This window comes from Wasmannia auropunctata, unplaced genomic scaffold (genome assembly GCF_000956235.1).
Source record: "Wasmannia auropunctata unplaced genomic scaffold, wasmannia.A_1.0 LD336106.1, whole genome shotgun sequence".
Taxonomy (NCBI): domain Eukaryota; kingdom Metazoa; phylum Arthropoda; class Insecta; order Hymenoptera; family Formicidae; genus Wasmannia; species Wasmannia auropunctata.
Genome location: NW_012026784.1, coordinates 7,806,444 through 7,826,373, shown reverse-complemented (window position 1 = coordinate 7,826,373; position 19,930 = coordinate 7,806,444). Strand labels below are relative to the sequence as shown.

At 31.7% G+C, this 19,930-nt stretch overlaps 1 protein-coding gene across 2 annotated transcripts in view; it reads right to left on the bottom strand.

Annotated features, from left to right (window-relative positions):
* Positions 1–19,930, bottom strand: part of LOC105455658 (metabotropic glutamate receptor 2) — a 118,174-nt gene that overhangs the window by 21,575 nt on the left and 76,669 nt on the right. For both annotated transcript variants that reach the window (XM_011699149.1, XM_011699159.1), the window contains one exon: positions 6,557–6,699. In XM_011699149.1, coding sequence (XP_011697451.1) covers positions 6,557–6,699 — 143 coding nt within the window. The remainder of the gene's footprint in view (positions 1–6,556; positions 6,700–19,930) is intronic.

Below are 19,930 nucleotides of genomic sequence, written 5' to 3'. Positions count from 1 at the left end.
ATATATATATATATATATATATATTGGTATTATATCCTACCCACTGTAGTAACTCGACTTTGTCCCGACCATGCACCGTGTCATGAAGAATCATACAAAACTTTGACTCGATCCGCTAGATTGGCTTGCTCGATTGATTATACAGTATCTGTATTTTTTCTGTTTTCAATGTTAAAATAATAACATGATAAAATAAACGCATATATACAACATTTGTGGGCAGAAAAGACAAATGTTATTAATTATTCGCACGTGATACTTTCTTACAAGATTTTTCTTGGTTTTTTTTTCTTTTCACTTCTTTTCACCAACGAAAATACAAAAGATCTGGATAAATTGATAATACTTAGGAAAAAATGGCAGAGACATTACGAAATCTTTATTTTTTTACCATAAATAAGATAAAGAAGTAATTTAAATTATTTATCAATATATTGTATATACAAGAATAGTTTATTATTTATCGATATATATACAAGAATAATTTAATTATTTAATAATTATTTAATAATTATTTAATTATTTGAAAAAATTTATCGATATGGAAGAAACACGAATTTTCAAGCGTAAAATTGTGCAAAAAGTATTATGTAAAAGATTTTATTTTATACAATTTTTTACATAACATTTTTTGCACAATTTTACGCTTGAAAATTCGTGTTTAGTGAAGACTGGATAACGTAGCATATTATCTATTTTATTGTTATTCGTGCGTTAATTGGAAATTATATGATACGGATTCTATGCTCGGATGTTTGCATTTTTTTACCATGCCTGAGGCTCATACCAATAGCTAGTCCTTTTTTTGTAGAATCTAGAAAACGACGTTATCGTTAATTGAAATGAACCGGCTGCGCCCAAACCGCGTGAAATTGCAAGCACAATTCGCTACGCTGATAAAATGGAGTAAGGGAACACATTCTCCCAAATTATTTAGTAAATTCGTTAATTCTTTATTCAGTTTTAGTTAAGAGACTTAATTTAGATCTTAGTTTATATATAGGTAATATATCAATTGCATTGTTATGATAATTCAAAAATAATTTTTTTTTATTTCTATTTTCTTTCATTTATAAGCACGCGATTTTCAATTTGATTATTTATTTCTACCAATCTTATAATAAATTGCATTGTAATTGAACGAATCCAAAAATTTATTATACATATATATAATCGGATATATTGAAATTCATTAAATGTATTCTCTGGCGTATAAATTATTATTTAACGTTAAATATGTAAAAAATTTTAGTTTTCATAACAATAATAGAAAGAGAGAATAACTACTTTGATTTATCACAAATCAAATAGAGTGTTCAGAGGTGGATCGTGATAAAAATGCTAATTGCCGGTGGCCGAAGTTATGAAGTTCGCGTTAATTAAAAAATTTTACGAGCGATTATAAGTATACTTTTAATCGGATAATGTAAATCGCACCCGTCCAAAGACTTCATAGATTGAATCTAATTATTTTCTTCAGAGATTATTATTGAATTTTGTCTTTAGACATAAATGAATGTTTCTCTCTCTCTCTCTCTCTCTTTTTCTCTGGCAATGTCTTCACGCGAAGTAATTTCCAATCACTTTTGTATTATATCTTTTGATCCTGTCCCTTATCAATAGATATGCAGATGATCGAGGAGTAACGGAAGAAAGATTATCGATCGTTATTCAAATCTCAGCTAGGTGCAACATCAACGGCATATTTCCAAGTGAGAAATTTCGTAAGGACGATGTAGCTTGCTGGCAAGATGCGATTTCATTATTTAGTTCACTGACTTGAGCTCGCGTCGGCTTACGTCTTGAATCTCGATCGTAATCCCACGAGCTTCGGTATTCCTAGCAGAGATGGAAATCCACTTACAGAAATTGCTGCTGAGCGTTTTCTTTCTGACTAATTCGATTCGCGAAAATCGTGACTAAAATTTATGACGGCGGTGACGCACCTGATGCGATTAAAACCTGCTTCAATTGGACAGAAATAATTAATGAAGAGAGATTATTAATATTATTAATGGTCAATCAGTAGATTACTGCGTGTACAATAGGTTTCTGCTTAAATAGTGATTATTACGTATTGAAAATTATAATTTTACAATATCTACGAAGTGTTATAAATTGTTCAATTACATGAGAATCAAATATTGTTCGCTGTAATAAATTAACTTCTTTTTCGCCTATAATTCTTTATTTGTAAAAATAATTATGATATAATAATTATAATCTTTTTATTTGTAAAAATAAAGAATTATGGGAGCACTACTTACGAGCAACATCATTCTTTTGCCAGTTTTATCATACACATTAGAACATTAATTTTTTACGTTTTTTTAGAAGAAAAATGTTTGCGCAAAAATTCGCAGATTATTTCATAAAGTATAATTTATTATTATGTGTATAGTTTGATTTAACGATTTTCCGACGCTCTTAAATTTTTAATTGCGAGCAAAAGAGCTTGATACGGAGTAATTTAAGCACAAGTGCTGAGACTGTAATTTAGCTTACCTCTCACAGAATTGCCTTGAGTCTTTGTACGCGTGTGTTATCGAATCCTGTGAACTGACTCCTGTTCGCTTGTCGATCATGTCGCGACACATGTACGTGTACACGTAGGATACTGATTGACACGAATAGCGAAGCTCCCTTTGACGTGTATGCACTTTCCGCTCACATGCTTAGTGCCCATGCGGGGTGTTATGCCTGTGTTTCTACGTCGATCGCACGTCATCGCGTTGACAAGTTGCGGAGAAATCGTTTAGCTAAGCGGTCGTCCGCAAGCCGCTTCGGATCGTGCGTAACTGTGACGAGCAACGATACTGTCGATATAAGTCGCGGTTAACATGATGAATAATGCATTTCGTTTCGGGATAATGCAGCGCCAATTAGAAAATGCGTCTCTTACGCGGCCTGCAGTGTTGCAAATAATGTATTAATAACATTTATTATTTTGCGGTTGTTGCATTACTGCGAAATGCTATTATGCACATTTGCATATTCAATATAAATTACAAAATTTATACTGAATATGTACTATATATAAAAGTTTTGAAAAAAATTCGTTCATTTCGTGATTCCTCCGAATGCTTAAAATGTGACAATTTAATATTTGGAAGAAACATCATTATAAGAGAGGCATCAAAATTATAAAATTGATTACCTTCAAATGATGAAATGTCATTCCGGAAGATGAAGTTCTTAATAATAGAGACGTGTTCTGTCATTGGCGGAGATCGACTTTAATCAGATTTCGCCTCAAGTTGCCGCGAAAGTGATGAAGATCGAGCGCTTTCCGATCTTCGTAAAATGTTATGAATATGGATAAACTAAATTGCTAGGTTGCATGAAAGAAAAATGTGGTAAGTTTGTGGGACAAGTGGAGCTTATCTCTTTGGTCGGGTAGCTCTCTCTGTTATCACATAGAAAAAAGTGATTTAATATGCAGCTTCTCGAAATATGGTTTGAAATATTAAACAGTTTATAACAAAAAAATAATAACGACAGTAGTACTAGTAGTGATTATAATGTTATAATTTTTCGATTAAAAATTGATATAACATGTTGGACTAGAAAAATTGATATTATTATTTACTACGTGCTATATAGAATATTTAATTTAAGCTACATTATCGCACACAATAACTGCGAATAGTTGATTTGAAACAAGTTTATTAAAAAGTTCTCTCTATTCGGGAAAATAGTAGCAAGCACTTAAATTCTTCGTGAAAACGAACTTGTTACCTCTACTTCGTGCCTTTAAGCAAAAGTATGAAATTGACTGGGTCGAGAAATTCATAAAAGTTTGCAACTCTTTTTTTGGAATAAGCAAAAAGCGATCCCGTTTCACGTCACATACATTCCCGAACAGTTTTCTAGTTTAGCATAACGTCGACGTGATAAGTTTCACAAGATCGACTAGCTTAATAGACGCGTCAAAGAAAGCAAGAGTAAGTACGAAAAAAAGTAAAACGCGCTATATTTTGCAATGTAGCGAATATACGAAGTTTTATACCTTGTTGTTGGTAATAATCTCGATAAATAAGGAATAAAGACTAATACAATGCCGTTAGATTCAAGTTAAAGTTTCTAGCAAGCATAAAATTAGAAATGTGTGTCTCGTAAAATAATAACGCAAGTTCTTCGCTATTATAGAATTATTATTGACTACAGTCAATGTCGCAATTCAAAAATTAATTCAATTCGCGTCCGATAAAATATTAATGCATATTTTCTGCTGATATAATCTTCATTTTTGAAATGATTTAAAATATGTTATATGAATATTACATTATATAAACATTACATTGTTATTATTATTCAGTACAGTGGACTTTGGATAGATTAATGTGATTTTCCGCTGATAAATAAATTTAAAAAAAATTATGCAAAAAGGAAATGCATCTGCATTTATTTTCTATCTTTGCAAACTATGTTTACGTCTTTTAAAAGACCTATTATATTTAACCTATGTATAAAATAGAACTTGCGAGTTCGGTAGTATCCGCGGTGCTATTTTGTTTTCTTATGCAAATGCAATTCAAACGCGCTTTGGAGAGCTGTTTCCTCTCAGCTTCTGGTAGCTGGTATGATGATACAGATCGCGATGTTGCGGATCTGTTTCGCAAACTTACGCCCTATCGTAGAAATGGATAGAAATCCTACCGAAAGAATTATGGACTGAAATTAAATCCGCCGCCGTTTCCCTAGACTTATATTCCGCCTGATCCTTTCACGTTTTCCCTGCAATCCTCGCGAAATCTCTTTCAAACTCCGCCGCCGTGGATCTTGAGAGGCATGAATCGGTGACAGCCGAGTCTCCGCGAAGGATCGCTCCTTGCCACAGACACCTGAGTCGTCGCGAAAGAAAGCATTGTATACGAGCCGTTTCGTACGGGGGCGTATTATTACCGGAGTTATACAATACGCTCCTAGTTTTTGTATATAATGCACCAAGAACTTTAATCGGTAAACTAACGAAGAAGAAGAAGAAGAAGAAGCCCGTTAATATTCGGTTTATGATTGAAGCGTATATGCAAAGTGTTTTTGGCGCACGCGTCTTTGATGTGAATCATTTAGGTATTTCACTATTGATCGCGTCACGGTATTCCTACTCGACGCGAGGTTCAGGATCATTATCACCTCTTGTCATAGTAAATTGCTGTTTCGATCCTTTCTTAATGCGATCTTCATAAGTTTGCATGTAAATGCACATATTATCGCGTTCGACCTCCACCATATACGTATATCTATCACGGCGAGAAACCCGACATCGTAAAATGAGATCCTGACAATGTGGACGATATAAACAGGTTAATCTCCTAACTCACACACCATCGACTATTGGTACTTTGAGTGAAGGAGCTTTAGATGAACTATTATTACAAAGTTACTGCGCACAGAACCTCACGATTCGAGTATCCTATTCGATGATCAACAAGTTCAAGCTTGTTCTCGAGTTGCGTTGTAATGAATATATGCCTATAGAAGCGTTATTAGATGAATCTACATCAATATCGAGGAAGAGATGATTTAAATGATTTAAGATATTTTAAGAGCTTTCTAATTGCATTAAAGACAGGGTATACCGTATTTTAGAAAGATATATTAAATTGTAAAATAACAATAAAATAAAGTTATAACAGTGAAAGGTATTTCCCTTTTCTTTTTAATCTGATTATACTACTGCTTAAAAAAATGACCGTTGAGTTTTACTTCGTTGTCAGATTGTAAGGAATTACGCACTGTGGCGTTTCATTTTCATTTATCTTCAGTCGACGACAAATATCGGAATAACAGGGAGTTAGTAAAAGTTTAATAGCAATATGGCTCTTTCGCGGCTGGACGGTTAACGCGTTATAGTAACACCCTTTAAACCTCAACCTAATAGAGCGCTGAGAGATAAAACGGGCCAAGAGCCTCGAATGGCTTATAAGGAAAGTAGCGTTGGATGAGGTGATTTCACGGTACGAAGATTTTAAACCGCAGGTTCTGTAAACTTTCGTCAAGAATGAAGTTTTCACGGTTTACTGCCACCTAACCTGGCATTTTCATCCTCGAGCCTCGAAAAGTAAGGATTGTCTATAGCTTCAAATCTTTGCGGTAGAGCATAAAAAGTGTAAAAAACACGTTATCATATTTTTTTTTCTCTATCCACTTACTATTTTATTTTATTAATTTTTGAAAACAAATTCATATTTTACAGTTTTTGTATCTTTTATAAATTTAAATTATTTTGCAAATGCATTATTTCTTTTTCTACGTTCGCGTCATGTAAATAATCTACAATATTATGTGCGTAAAGAGTTTTATGCAAATAACCAATTTGTAATTTATGTTTTTGGCAGTATTTTTTTACTTTATTCAATGAGGGAAAAATACACATACGAAATTTGCACGTCATAATACAGACGAATATTAAACATCGTAGTAAAAACGCTTGTGAAAGAATTCTGCTCTCGAGAAAGAATTGTTTGAAAAAGAATTCCGAGAAAGAATAATTTTCACGTAATATAGCACAGTCATCAAGATGTTATACGAGGAGATTTAAAGGTTTACTTACTTGCGGAATTTTAAACAATCGTAGGAGATTGGCAACCTGAATCGAAGTTACTGAACTCGCTGCACCAACAACCCCACTGATTACCTTTCGCACGGCAGTTTTGTTGCAGTGATATTCCGCACCATCTATGTTGCTTATTGAACCTGGAATACATAATAACGTGACACAATTCTGTTTGTAATTTATTTAAAAGTAATATTTTAAATTAACAAATTAATTAGCTTAATGATGCTTTTATCAACGAGAGCTCTATGTCGATGAAATTTTGTTGTTGACAAAGGTAGGTGTGAGTTCGCGTTAATATAATAATGATATTGTTTTGTTCGGGCCATCAATATTTTCATCATTGCATTGAATATACTGGTCAATTAATCATTATACGGTAATAATTCGTTTTGTGTTGCGCGAACAGGGAGAGGTTTAATCAATAAAAGATGCGATATATGCGAATACGATATGAATATCCGGTCGATACTCGCAGACGCAATTCGCATATACAAAAATTAATGGCGTAAATAATTCAAATATTTCGTTTAATTGTTCATTTATATCAATATTGAACCTATAGTTCTTTATTCATTGAATGTGTTATTTTACATAAATAATATACATGTTATTAAATTTTTATCGATAAATTTTATATATGTAGTGTGACTGACTTTACGCCGCCGTATACCTGATATAAAATTAACTAAAATTAAAATTTTATTTGTGATGCGTTTAATCGTGTTTTGTTAGCTAATATCACACAGCGATATACTATGGAACGAAGCCGAATTTAATGAAATTCTTGTAACACGGCTTACAGCAAGTCCGTTGTATTTTCGCTCTTGTTTTTCTTATTGTTTGAACTTTATACTCCATGCAATTTCACTGCATAACACCTGTTGAATCTGCCGTTCTTATGTTGTTTGCCATTGATTTACGGTTACAAAAGTAAATCAAATTAAAATTTGTTATATTTTGCTTTAAAATAATTTTCAATATAATACCTGGATAATTTTAAAAGAACGCATTATTTTTAAAATTTAAAATTTGTAGCATAATTTATTATAGCTCTATATATCATCTTATTTCGATTACGAGTATATGCAACACATATCGGAAGAAATGTACATGTATATATAATTTACATCCAATTAAAACGTTTTATGTTTTAGTCACGTAAGCACATTTATACAATACAAACTGCAGTTTGAATGCTGAAATCTGTATTTCGAAGCATTTCAGACACGAAATCTTCGCCTGCATAAGAAATTAACTTGCCGCCTCTACAATTTTACACTCGAAGAACGTCGTTCTTCAGCTTCTCGTTTGCACACGTGGCTTGGAAGTGTTTACCGATGAAACTCACTCTTATTTCTATACATAGCTAGTGTAAATGTTTGCCGAAGGCTTAAGTGTCGCGGCGAATATCGAAAGAGTGAGGAGGCGAGCAATTCTTTCCTGAGGGTTTCGCGTTCTCCTTTTCTTTCGGGGTTTCATTTTTCTTCTTCTATTCTTTTTCCGTGCTCAACCATGACGGTGGAAGAAATTGCGATAGAAACGCTTTCCGCGCGTGAAGCACCAACAAATCAATGGAAACAAATTTACCCTTTGTTAGAAGACGTATACATTCGGTTCATGAAACTCATGAACAGTAAAAGGTGGTGAATGACAACAAGTTAGCATAAGGATGTAGAAATAGTACAAATACATACAAATACACAAGGTGGTGAATAAGAACAAGTTAATATAAGAATGTAAGAGTGCATATACATACATACAAATACACACACACACACACACACACACACACACACAAAAGGGAAGCGTATCAACACATACTGGACTAGCCATCATGAATGATGTTGCTCGCATCTTTTTTCGATTTTCGTACGTTCTGCTTTGCGCTGAAAGACGAGACCTTATTTTCATGGATCTGCGCACACGATAATGCATGCTCCCTTTTTCAAGATTATGGTCTCCAGAAGTGAGATAGGCCGAGACGCGAATCGACGGGCGCAATATGAGAGAAAAAGAAAGAGAGTGAACGACGATGGAGAAATATTTCTTATGACTGGCGTTCACATGAACGGACCGATAAACTTGAAATGCTGTAGGATAAACGTTCTAATAGTGGACACTGCTGTGTTAGTGCGATGATTTATTTAATATATTTTGCTATTTTAGTAATTCAATTGGATTGACAAAATGTTACTTAAAATCTATTTAAAATCTTATGATAAAATAAAATGCTCATGAAAATAAATTACAAAAAAATAAAATTTACTACTTTTTGACAAAACAATCATCGGCGAATAAATATACGATGCTAATTTGCATCTTAAAAAACCAGAAAATTACATTCTGTGGTAGTAGATTTTGTAGATTTGATAGTTAGTCATTTTTAATGGACATTTTTAACAAATTTCTTGTAAAGTTTATAAAATAGTTAACAAGTCGATATATCATTTATGTAAGATGCTTATTAGCATTAGTATATTAAATTGATTATTTAATAATGGAATATTATTTATTCCAAATATTAAACATAATATTACAAATATTAGACGTAAGATTCCTTGATGATTGTTTTGTTTTTATTTATCTTGTGTTATACACTTTATTGATCTAAACTCATTTACTATTTTTTCTGATTTTTCATGATTAATTAAATGATTAATTAAAGATTAAAGATACATAATATATAATTATAATAAATTATTGTAATAATTAAAGCAAAGATAATTTAACAAAGTTTTATTGCAACGAGAATCGAATTGATAAAAAGCATAAATGATTTTATTCTTTGTCTGTAACAAATGTATGAAGTTTTCGATTTTTATGATATCATGTTCATTGAGCATTTTATTTAGTATTTAATAGATTGATTTGAGAAAAAACGGAAATATTAATAGTCATTTTAACAGTTATACGCATGAATAAAATTCGGAGGTAAATTTAATTAAAATTATATAAATGTCAATTTTTCCAATTCGCTTAATATAACTTTATTTTTTGTTTATCTCTCTCTCTCTTTTTTTCTCACCCCCTGCTTCTCTTTTTCTCTTTTTCTCGGTCAATACGTTATTGCATAACGGTATGTCTGATATTGATTAAAACGAATTCCTTTCGTTTGCTTTATACACCCTTTAATATTTTGCGCTTGAAGTATTTTATCAATTGAGAAAGTAAAGATAGAGTTGCTAACTGTCGTGCTCGAAGAAGTATTCTCGGCAAAACTTACAAATTGATGGATCACTTGATCTATCGTTACACTCATCGTAATTGGCAAACTCATTACGAAAGAACTTTAAAAAGCATCAATTTTGGTGTGTAGACTGAAACACTCGTGCGTACATTTTTCGTAATATTTTCAGGAAATAAATAAACACTTAGAGAATAACGTAAACGATGAATCTGCACTGGAAGAAGTAAAGTGAAATATCGAGATGCGCATGCATGTGAAAAATGTGTATAAATATTTTTACACATAAACGTGCTCGTCATCTCGATACATTTCGATGTTCGATCACGATATATCCGCGCTCGGCGTTATTCACAGTACGCGTTATTCGCAAATGTACTCCAACAATTCTGACCGGCGCGGATTATTCCGGGTCGATCGTCAACATTGTGAATATTCACGCTCGTTTCTACACTAGAATATACGTGAATCGTCCTAATTTTCGGCTCATTGGCTATTACTGAAATTGCGACAGTCGTTTGGCATCGGAAACCGCGCGCTACAGTCGAGAAATATTGAGCTACGCTGTAGCTTTCTATCCTATTTTTGCACAATTATCGGAATTATAAAAGCGTTTTTTTTAAATTATTTTATTACACAATTCAATTGTACAGAATTTATCACAATCTAATTACTTTAGAAGAAATTGTCTGTATATTAATCTCAGTTATTCACACACATATACTCAGGTAGCAGCTTATTATTTTAGGGATTTTGACTCAGTCCAATTTAATCTGATATCCGAACACATCCAGGTTTAACTCACCGTTATTTCAACGACTGTCGACTGTCTCTTATAATAGCTACAATAAAACAGCAACGACAAGCAAGAAAATCTTTCTTTTCTCAAAAATATAAACTGTATTTATAAATCTTTTGAATCGAAGTACTTTCTCGTGTCGCGCGAATATGCATATTGGAAAAAAAATGAGAATACATAAGAGTTCACTGATGTTGCTTTGAAATTACCTCGTGCTTCATGTCGCGACGTTTTGCGAAAGAGCGCAATGGAATAAATCAAATTTGCATGAAAATACATGTTATGAAATTCAATCCTTTTTAATCATGAGAGACTTCTTTGGCCATCATCAATAAATGGCCACGTCATTTGTTTAAAGATTTACAACGAATTTTTTTTTATATTTATTAAAAAATGAAATTTCTGATGGTAAGGAAAGCAAATTCAATATGTTGAAAAAATGCATAAGCAAAAAATTAACGTATTAATCAAATTAAAAATAATATTAACAATGAATAGAGATAAAATGATAATAGCAAGAAATAATTATCAATTTAATTATTTGGTGTAGAAGATAGCAGGCACAGATATGTGCTAGTATATTGATAAATGATATAGTTGGAAAAATTATGGTTTTAAATACAGTTATCATCAATCCTGTCATATATAACTGAATTGATGAATGAGTGCTTGAAATAGGCTTTAGCATCCTTAGAAATTTTATTTATTTGCCGTATAAATTTTATTATAAATTGGATAAAACAGATCTGTACGTAATTAAATTTATTTTATTTTCTCTGTGAACTTTTATTGCAATAAACATCGAAGAAATTTGAACGTACTCGTAAAAATGTTAAAAGTGTTATGTGTTTGTTTAAATCTTTTACCTCTTGAAAATCTTAATTGAGGATGATAAACGTTCCCGAAATTGTTTCCTTTTTTTATAGGTAGTTATTTTTATATACCTGCAGTGGTTTCAGTGTCGTTTAAAATACACGCTCATATTACAGTGCAGAGAATTTTTTGCTCGTAAATCTTTACCATCATTACGCGCTAGCTTTCTTTTCTTTTATCTCCTTTTCCGTCTGTTCTTTAAGACTTTTTCTCATTCCACTCCGCTGGATGTTCAGGTTTATAGTGACCGTGTGGTTTGTAGCGGATGGTTGAAAGGTAATGCTACAACACGGTGATACGGCGACATAACGATTCCGTAGAGTTCGTTAATGAGCCTTTCATCTAGATGTAACGAAATGTTAGCAATTAATTATAACGTTTAACTTGGTAGCCTTTGTGCGTTCTTTCTGGTCGGAGATTGAGAGACGAGAAATGAATGGAGGCACGGGATAGCAATGAGCGTGTTCGCAGATTGAATGTGTTGACGGTTGGCTCTAAGCGTCGAAGTGAGAAAGCAACGAGAGAAATAAAACACGGGAAACGCGCGGGAGGTGGTATGTACGTGGAAAATTCGAGAGAATAAGTGGTCGCGTTAATTTAAATCGCGGGTCAAGATGTTATTATGCGTCTCACGTAGAGCGGCTTCTTGACTCTTACACGTTTCACTCCCGCAATTTAAACGTGATTAGTAAATACAAGCGCAGCGTATTTCTTTGAAGATTGAAATATTAAACGCAATATAGTTTATACTCCCTTAATAGTTTTTATATAAATTTTATAATATTATTATATTCTCAACCATTTTATGTTCCATCGGGAAGCAATTACTGATCATATTATATTAGCTTAAATGTGATTAGAGACATTTTTTTGAGCTTTAGTTAACCAGATAGATAGCTTTAACTTTGAATATTACTGCAATAATTGCTTGCACATTTTAAAATTTTATTGATTAAAGCTAAAAAATATTAATCAAACTAATATAATTGTTATATAACTAATATATTTGTGAAAGTTTTGTGTTTTTTTTTAAATTAATTCGTCAGAATTTATTTCGCGTCGAAAGAAAGCTTTTAATATATGTTGGACAAACAATGCATAATAAATGGAGCCTAGTAATCCAACCTTATGTTACGTGAATTGTAACATGGCATACATAGGAATGGTGTTGTGACTTTAGTTCATTAAAATAGATACGGAGTGGATGTTGAATAAAATGTTTTGTGCTTCCTTTCTATCAATTCTTCAACAATATTTTTATTAAGATGGATATACTATGATAGATATAATACTTTATCTTTTAAAACTCCTTATTTGAATAGTATATTTCTTTTCTAATTAAAAATATTTCTGCTGTTTTGATGAAGAAGTATGGTTATATTTACTATATCTCAGTATTGTATAAATAACGCATCCGTATGTAAATTTCTGTGTGCGCGCTGTGATGTTCCAGCGTAACCTAAATATATATTTCGCATATATTGCTGGTACATTTGCACAGTTTGGTAAGACGGAAACCATAACACGGAATTACTTTGTCACCGTGACACAATCAACATCAGCGATAACTGCGAGCATCACTAAAATGATAGCAATTTGCAATTTATAATAACGTTAATTAGGTATCGTGAAATCAACATAGAAATTGAACTCGGTAATTTAGCAAAATTAAGTTATTTCTGCAAAATGACTTCAATAATTTAGTAACTTGAAAAAGTATTGTCTTTTTTTTTTTTAAATTACTGAATTATATTATTTTTTCTTATTAATTTATTTTGCAGAATTACACTGAAGCAATTATTATGGATTATCGTGATGTCTTCGAACGGAGCAAAATGCATTGAATCAAATAACAAGCGTGCCGCTAATTAGCACCCACAGCCATACAAGTTCAATACCTATCCGCCGTACATGCTATGCATATTCCGCATTTCCTTTTGCCAGAGATTCGAAAGCAAATATTCCCGCGACGCGAGAAACTCGATCTTGCTTGATTATCATGCTTTACGCATGAACAAATAGTTTATTCAGTGAATAGACTTATATTGACTATATATATAACACAAATTATATTATTGGCATCAGAAATTTTAAAGCACAGTTTGTGCGTTCTCTTATTTACTGAAATTATTTTGACAATTAATTATGCTCCTTAAAAATGTAATAAGCGATTAATCCAAATGAGAGGAATTAACATGCATGTCACTTATGAAAAGTTTCTTTCGTAAATTAATATAACTTAGATATATTAATAATTTATTATGTGAAATAAGGGGGAGGGAGACAGACATTTACATTCATATATTGCTAATAAATTTTACTGCATAATCACGAAATACGGTTAATTGTAAAGCTTATAGAAGTTTTTACATATACTTCTTGTGCTGCAGAGTTTAAAAAAACTCGTTTACGACTTTGTAAACAATCAAGTCATTCTACTCGAAGTGCACTCAAGAAATCAGTTTACTGACACATGCTTCGATTCCCAGGACACTTTCCGCTCTGGAAGACAAGATCAGGATTGCCTCCCATTGCGGCCACATGCAGCAAGCCCATTTGATTCAAGTGCTTTAATAGAGAGAAAACGGGGCGTCGCGAACAGAACTGTCTGCGAATAGTCACGCTACTTGGAAATAATCAGAAAACTTAAATGGCAGTTATGCGCACGAGCGTTTTTTCTACGGTTATTTGGAAGAATTATTTTGTTACTTTAATTTTTGTTTATCGCAATATTTCGTATCCTCATTTATTTTACAGTATCGTTATTACTTCGTTATTACTGCGATAAAAATTTATACGAAATCGGATACATAACATTTTTTTATATCAAAATGCGCGTGAGGGATGCAAAACATTGATAAAAAATTACATTTTCAGCGTTGTATTTTTTTATTTCAACTTTTGATACTTACCATTATTTTGGCAAAAAAAAAACAAATTTAAAAATTATAAAATGTTTTTTAAATTTTAATATATTAAAGTAATTTTTTTGTACAGTATTTTTTTTATACGCGTGCTTTTGGTACTTTTCTTATTTTTCTTCTTTAGGGGAGGAAAGATATAATTTGGGTTATATATAATGGGTATAAATAACGTGGGATTTATTACTTAACAGATAAATAATGATATTTCCATTTTTTTCGTATTCTAAAAGAGATGAAAGAAAGCGAGAGAATTTCATCTTTTTACTTTTACGCCGTTTTGCGCCAATTGAAAAATGAGCTAAGAAGGAAGAAGTGAATCAGCGAACCGATGAAACGAGGAAACTCGTCCAATTTTGATGTAACGAAGCGAAAGAGGAAGTCTGTGGCTCACAGCACAATCGCCCTCGCAACAAGTAATTCGAGAAACGATCGATGAAACCTACACCCTACCTGGTGAAATATTCTCGATGCTCGTTTCATGCTGGAGTTCTGCCCGTTCGATCTCGATCTTGATAGAGACAGACTAAGTTTTTACGAAACTTATCGTATTGCCTCTTTCGCAGTGTAAGTTGTTTCTTCTTCTGCAGAATGTAGAATCGTCGACGGAAAATTCTCAATGTAGATTAAAAATGTTCTTCGATTTACAACGTAAAAACTTCTAATTAATGGCCTGATACGGATATAAAGAAATACGTCCTAAAAAGTAATGATAGGGCGGGAAATAAATTGTAAAGGGAAAAACCGTTCAGTATAAGAAGCACGTCGGTGTAATTTACATTTACTATTATTTTTATCACGTTTTGCATAAAATCAGGATCAAATTGATAGTAATAATGTATATTTTTATTATTGCAATTAATGTATACCTTTACATATCTGTGATAGAAATTAACGTTTATATTATATAAAATGTGTAATTCTTTTTCAAAATTAATTTTTTATATACTTATGAATAATTATTATACTTTCTAAGAGTAGGCTATTTTTCTTTTCTTCTATTTGACTAAATAATTTCATGACGTTTTATTAGAATTAAGGCGATATTTCAGTTTATGATTAGGTTTACGAAATAAATACCGCTATTTCTTTTTGTACGAAATGAAGCATGCATTGCTGTAACGTCAACTATTATTGATAATTAATGCAAACAAGTTCCTTAACTAGTAACTGTATCGTTAGGTACACGATAATCTCTAATTAGTGCCACGTTAATTAGTACATCGCAACGACCAAATTGATATTATACCTTGTTGACAAATAGATATTATTAGAGTATCGACAGAGTTGTTGGTATTTTGTATTCCATTGATGGTCGATTGAGAACGATCGATATAAAATATTATTTGAAATCCAATAAATCTATTTTATAATTGATTTTAAAGAGAATTGATTTTAAAATATACGAATTATTCTACAATTTTTTAAATTATATTTTTAAATGTTATATTATTTTTTAAAAATATACCTTTATAGAAACTTCTGAGTTTTTGTCCAATCGATAAAAATTATAATTTATTATCAGTTTGTAATAATTCCACAAGAAATGAAATTTATTCTATACTCGAAACAACGATTATTTTACTATTATTGCGTGTAATTATAAAAACTATAAACGTTTTTATCGATGAAAATATTTTGCGTGATGGAAGAAAATATCACGTTCAGATTATTACGCTTTTGTGTATATTATCTTAAATTTATCAACGTAATTACCACGTATATATAATCACTCATGTTTTATCTTAATAATTTTCCCCAGCTGTACTAATATCAAATGCAATAACGTGATTGGCAAATAGAATTTTTTATTCCTCGAAAACGAAGTAATTTCGTTGTTTCTGCAGTGTAGTTATTTTAAAAGCTTTAAATAAGATTTCGTTATTTTTCTGCGATTCGTAGAGTGACATAAGAATTAATTATAAAATTTTTAAGATTATAAACAGAATTCACATTAATTATTTCTCAGCTCACCTTGTCTTGAGATTTCTACCGCTTCTTCGTTCTTTTGTTTTGCACTGCGCTCATTGTTAGATTCCTATTCATAAAAGAAAGTTAACAACAGCAGCTGATTAATTTCTCGATCGATATTCATTTCTTGATCATTTTTCCAGAGTCAAAAAGCAATCCTTTAATCCTTTTGCGTGATAATCGACGTGTTTGTAGCAGCGTTGCGTATAGCAGCTGCTTTTAATCTTTTTTGTGCTTGTATCTTTCTTTAACACTCAAGAAAATTACATAATCTGCATAACACTTTTGTGTTATGTTTTGTTTCCAAAGTTACTTTGCTCGATACCTTGGTCAAGGTTCATAACTTTTAAACTTCAATGAGACAGAGACTTCTCAATGATCCAAAGTAGAACGAGTTGCATCTAAATTGCGTTCTCTCGGGCAAGCTCGTAAAAAGGAAAACGAATTCCAAAGTGGTAGAGTTCTAATTTGGAATTTATTGTCGAGCTGCCGACTGTCGACTGTTTTTCTTCTAGTTTGCAAATAATATTTTCATACATAGTAAGTCGAGTTTCTAATTAATCGGGTTTACATTTAGTTAGGGTTTGCATTTAGATAATTTATTTTCTTTAAAGAAAGAAACCCAGTCCAATATTCAGATGTAATTGAATTAATTAGAATTATTAGATGCGATATCAAATATATTATATGTATGTTTTGACTGATTTATAGTGCAATATACAGATATAATTGAGTAACTAGGCTACTAGAATTAATAGGTGCGATATCAAATATATTATATATTTTGAGTAATTTATATCTCATGCAAAGTCCTTCCCTATAAGAAGGGATACATGTAATAAAACAACTATAACGATGAAATAATTCTTATATTACGCTCTCGGAAAAAATGGAAAAAAGATATATATCAAGGAAAAATGGTATTCTACGCGCACATTGTGGTAACTCAAACGTGTTCCGAGCACGCAAACCACAACACCACGACAACCGTTTCATAGTGCATGCAGTGACAGTGATTCGTTTATCCTAAAGATATTTCTTAAAGCAGATGCGAATAGTCACGTAAATTTGATAAGTTTGATAGTGAATACTTAATAACTGTTTGCTATTGTAATATGCAAATTCATAAAATATCGCAAAAATTTACTTACAACGTGATTACCAGCTATTTCTACACGGAGAGAATTTTTTTTTTAATTTACCCTGCAAATCATATTAATTATGGGACAGTATTTAGGCAAATTTTACTGTGCACTACAATAAGATTTTGCAGTAAAATTTATTGAATGCACAGTAAAATTTACCTAAATACTATATTGTTTCACAATTAACATGATTTTCAAAGTAAATTTTAAAAGAAAATTCTCTCCGTGTATATTAATATTATTAGTTTGCAAGTGAGATATCGGGAAATATGCATTTTATCCAAGTTGATATAAATAAGTAATGTTTTAAATATGAGTAAACATATATGTATACATATGATATAATATAATATTCATCATAAAATACAAAATTTAACGAATAAGTTTAATAATAGAAATTTAAATTCATGATTTGCTATAAAATCACTGAAATAACTTTTTTATTGCATTGAAGTAAATAATAACACTTATGTAAATTAAGAGGATAATAAGAAATATTTGCAGAGAGAGAATAATGGCGGATCAATTATAAAATAATTAGACGTGAGAGCTGTCATTTATCTTACATTGATAAACGCATACGCATTTGTATAAATAAATAATAAAGTTCAATTGAGCGGATATTATATCTTGGTTAATAAAAATAAGCGAGAAGATAAAATAACGAATCTTTTACGAGAGTCAAGCTCATTAACCCCGGTACGGCTAGGTAGATGCTACACTGCTCGGTAAATAGCGAATCTTGTTAGTGTAAATGCTGCAATATTCTCGTATCTTTGTTAAAACTTTCTTCGGAATAATGACAAAGGGAGTAAATTCAGAGAGTTGTGCAATTCCGGGCCCGTCGGTACCGAATCGAATATACAACGTTACAAATTAACATAGTCGTTTATCAGACATGCACATCTCATCATACGCACGACAAGCTTAATAAATGCTATTGCATACGTAATTGCCGATGCCTTTATGTTTATCGTATTAGTAATAAATAGTCAAGATAGTAAAGCGTAAAAAATACTATTGAAAGATATATAATATTATTTATTAGAATTAAATAACAAAATGTTTTCACAGAAATTAGTTTCATGTTTTGCTAGAACTTCTCCAATTTACGTAACTATTACGCGAATGAATTTTAATTCAATTTCCTTAGCTTTGTTATGCAAATGGCTTAACAAAGTTTACCTCTTCTTTTCTACCGAACACCATGCGCGAGAATTGTAATTCAATTTACGAAGGAATTTAAAGGCTTTGGAAATTTACAGCTTCTTATGAAGAGGTGCGATCATTATTTAGAGTTTAGACAGTTATTGACAACGATAATCAGTTAGTATTGACAGTAATAAAGAAAAGGTACAAAAATCACTAAATATATAATAATAATAGTGATTATATTTGGATATCTAGAATTCCAGAAAGAAAATGATTAAGATTAATAACTTTTAATATAAAATAAAAATATGCATATGTTCAATAGTTTGTATGAATTATTTTTTCATTTTGCATGTAATATAACATAAATTTCATTAGTGAAACGGGTCTCACAACGCAAAGTTCATCGCACACTAGTTAGGTATGCAGTTAATTACTGGAATTAAATTTGCGGTTTATATTTCGCTATATAGTCAAACACGATTCTACAACAAATATCAGTATTTGAATTAAATCACATGCTTGCCGTAAACGATATTAGTTTACACATTATTTTAAAGAACTTTAAGAATACTCTTTTATAACTCCTTTACTAATATCAGTCACTTTCTAATTTTTAATTCCTGATTTTAATTAATATAACCTGCTAACGTCGTGAGATATGTGGCTTAGCATTGAATAGTAGGTAAATGTATTTACGATTTCTCGTTTGTAGAGTAAATGAAAAAAGTTCCATAAGTGTTTCTCTTGTTTCTGGAGAAGTAATGGCGATTGCGGTGTAATTGAATAGCGATGTTCGCGCGATTAAGATTCCACGGCAGATACTCGCCAAAGGCTGAAACGAATCGTTTTCGACACCGCAAACCGGGCACGGTGCGATCGTGGTGAGAGCGGACGTAAATACGCGCTAATGTACGAGCATGAGGCGCATCCACCCAGTGATAGGAGTTATATTCCTATTCCTATGGGAAAGCCTCAAGCCGCAAGTAGTAGTATAGATCGGGCGTGCGCTCCGAATTACTAACTACGATAAAATGTGTCTCGATGAGAGCTCGCTTTTCCACAGGGTGGGACTTGGCATTTACGTATCGAATCGTTTCGACGATCTATCGTCACACGTTTCGACAGCCGTCCCAACAATCGGACTCGAGAATTGGTTTTTTCTTTTAAAAAGGTGAGCGATTTCGATACTCGAAATCGTGTAGAAACTTTATGAAAATAACATTTCTGCATACTGATTTTTGCTAATTATTAGCAATTTATACACGGAAAAAACGATTTTGTTAAAATGTCTAAAAATTTATGTTTGAAATTCAAACTGAT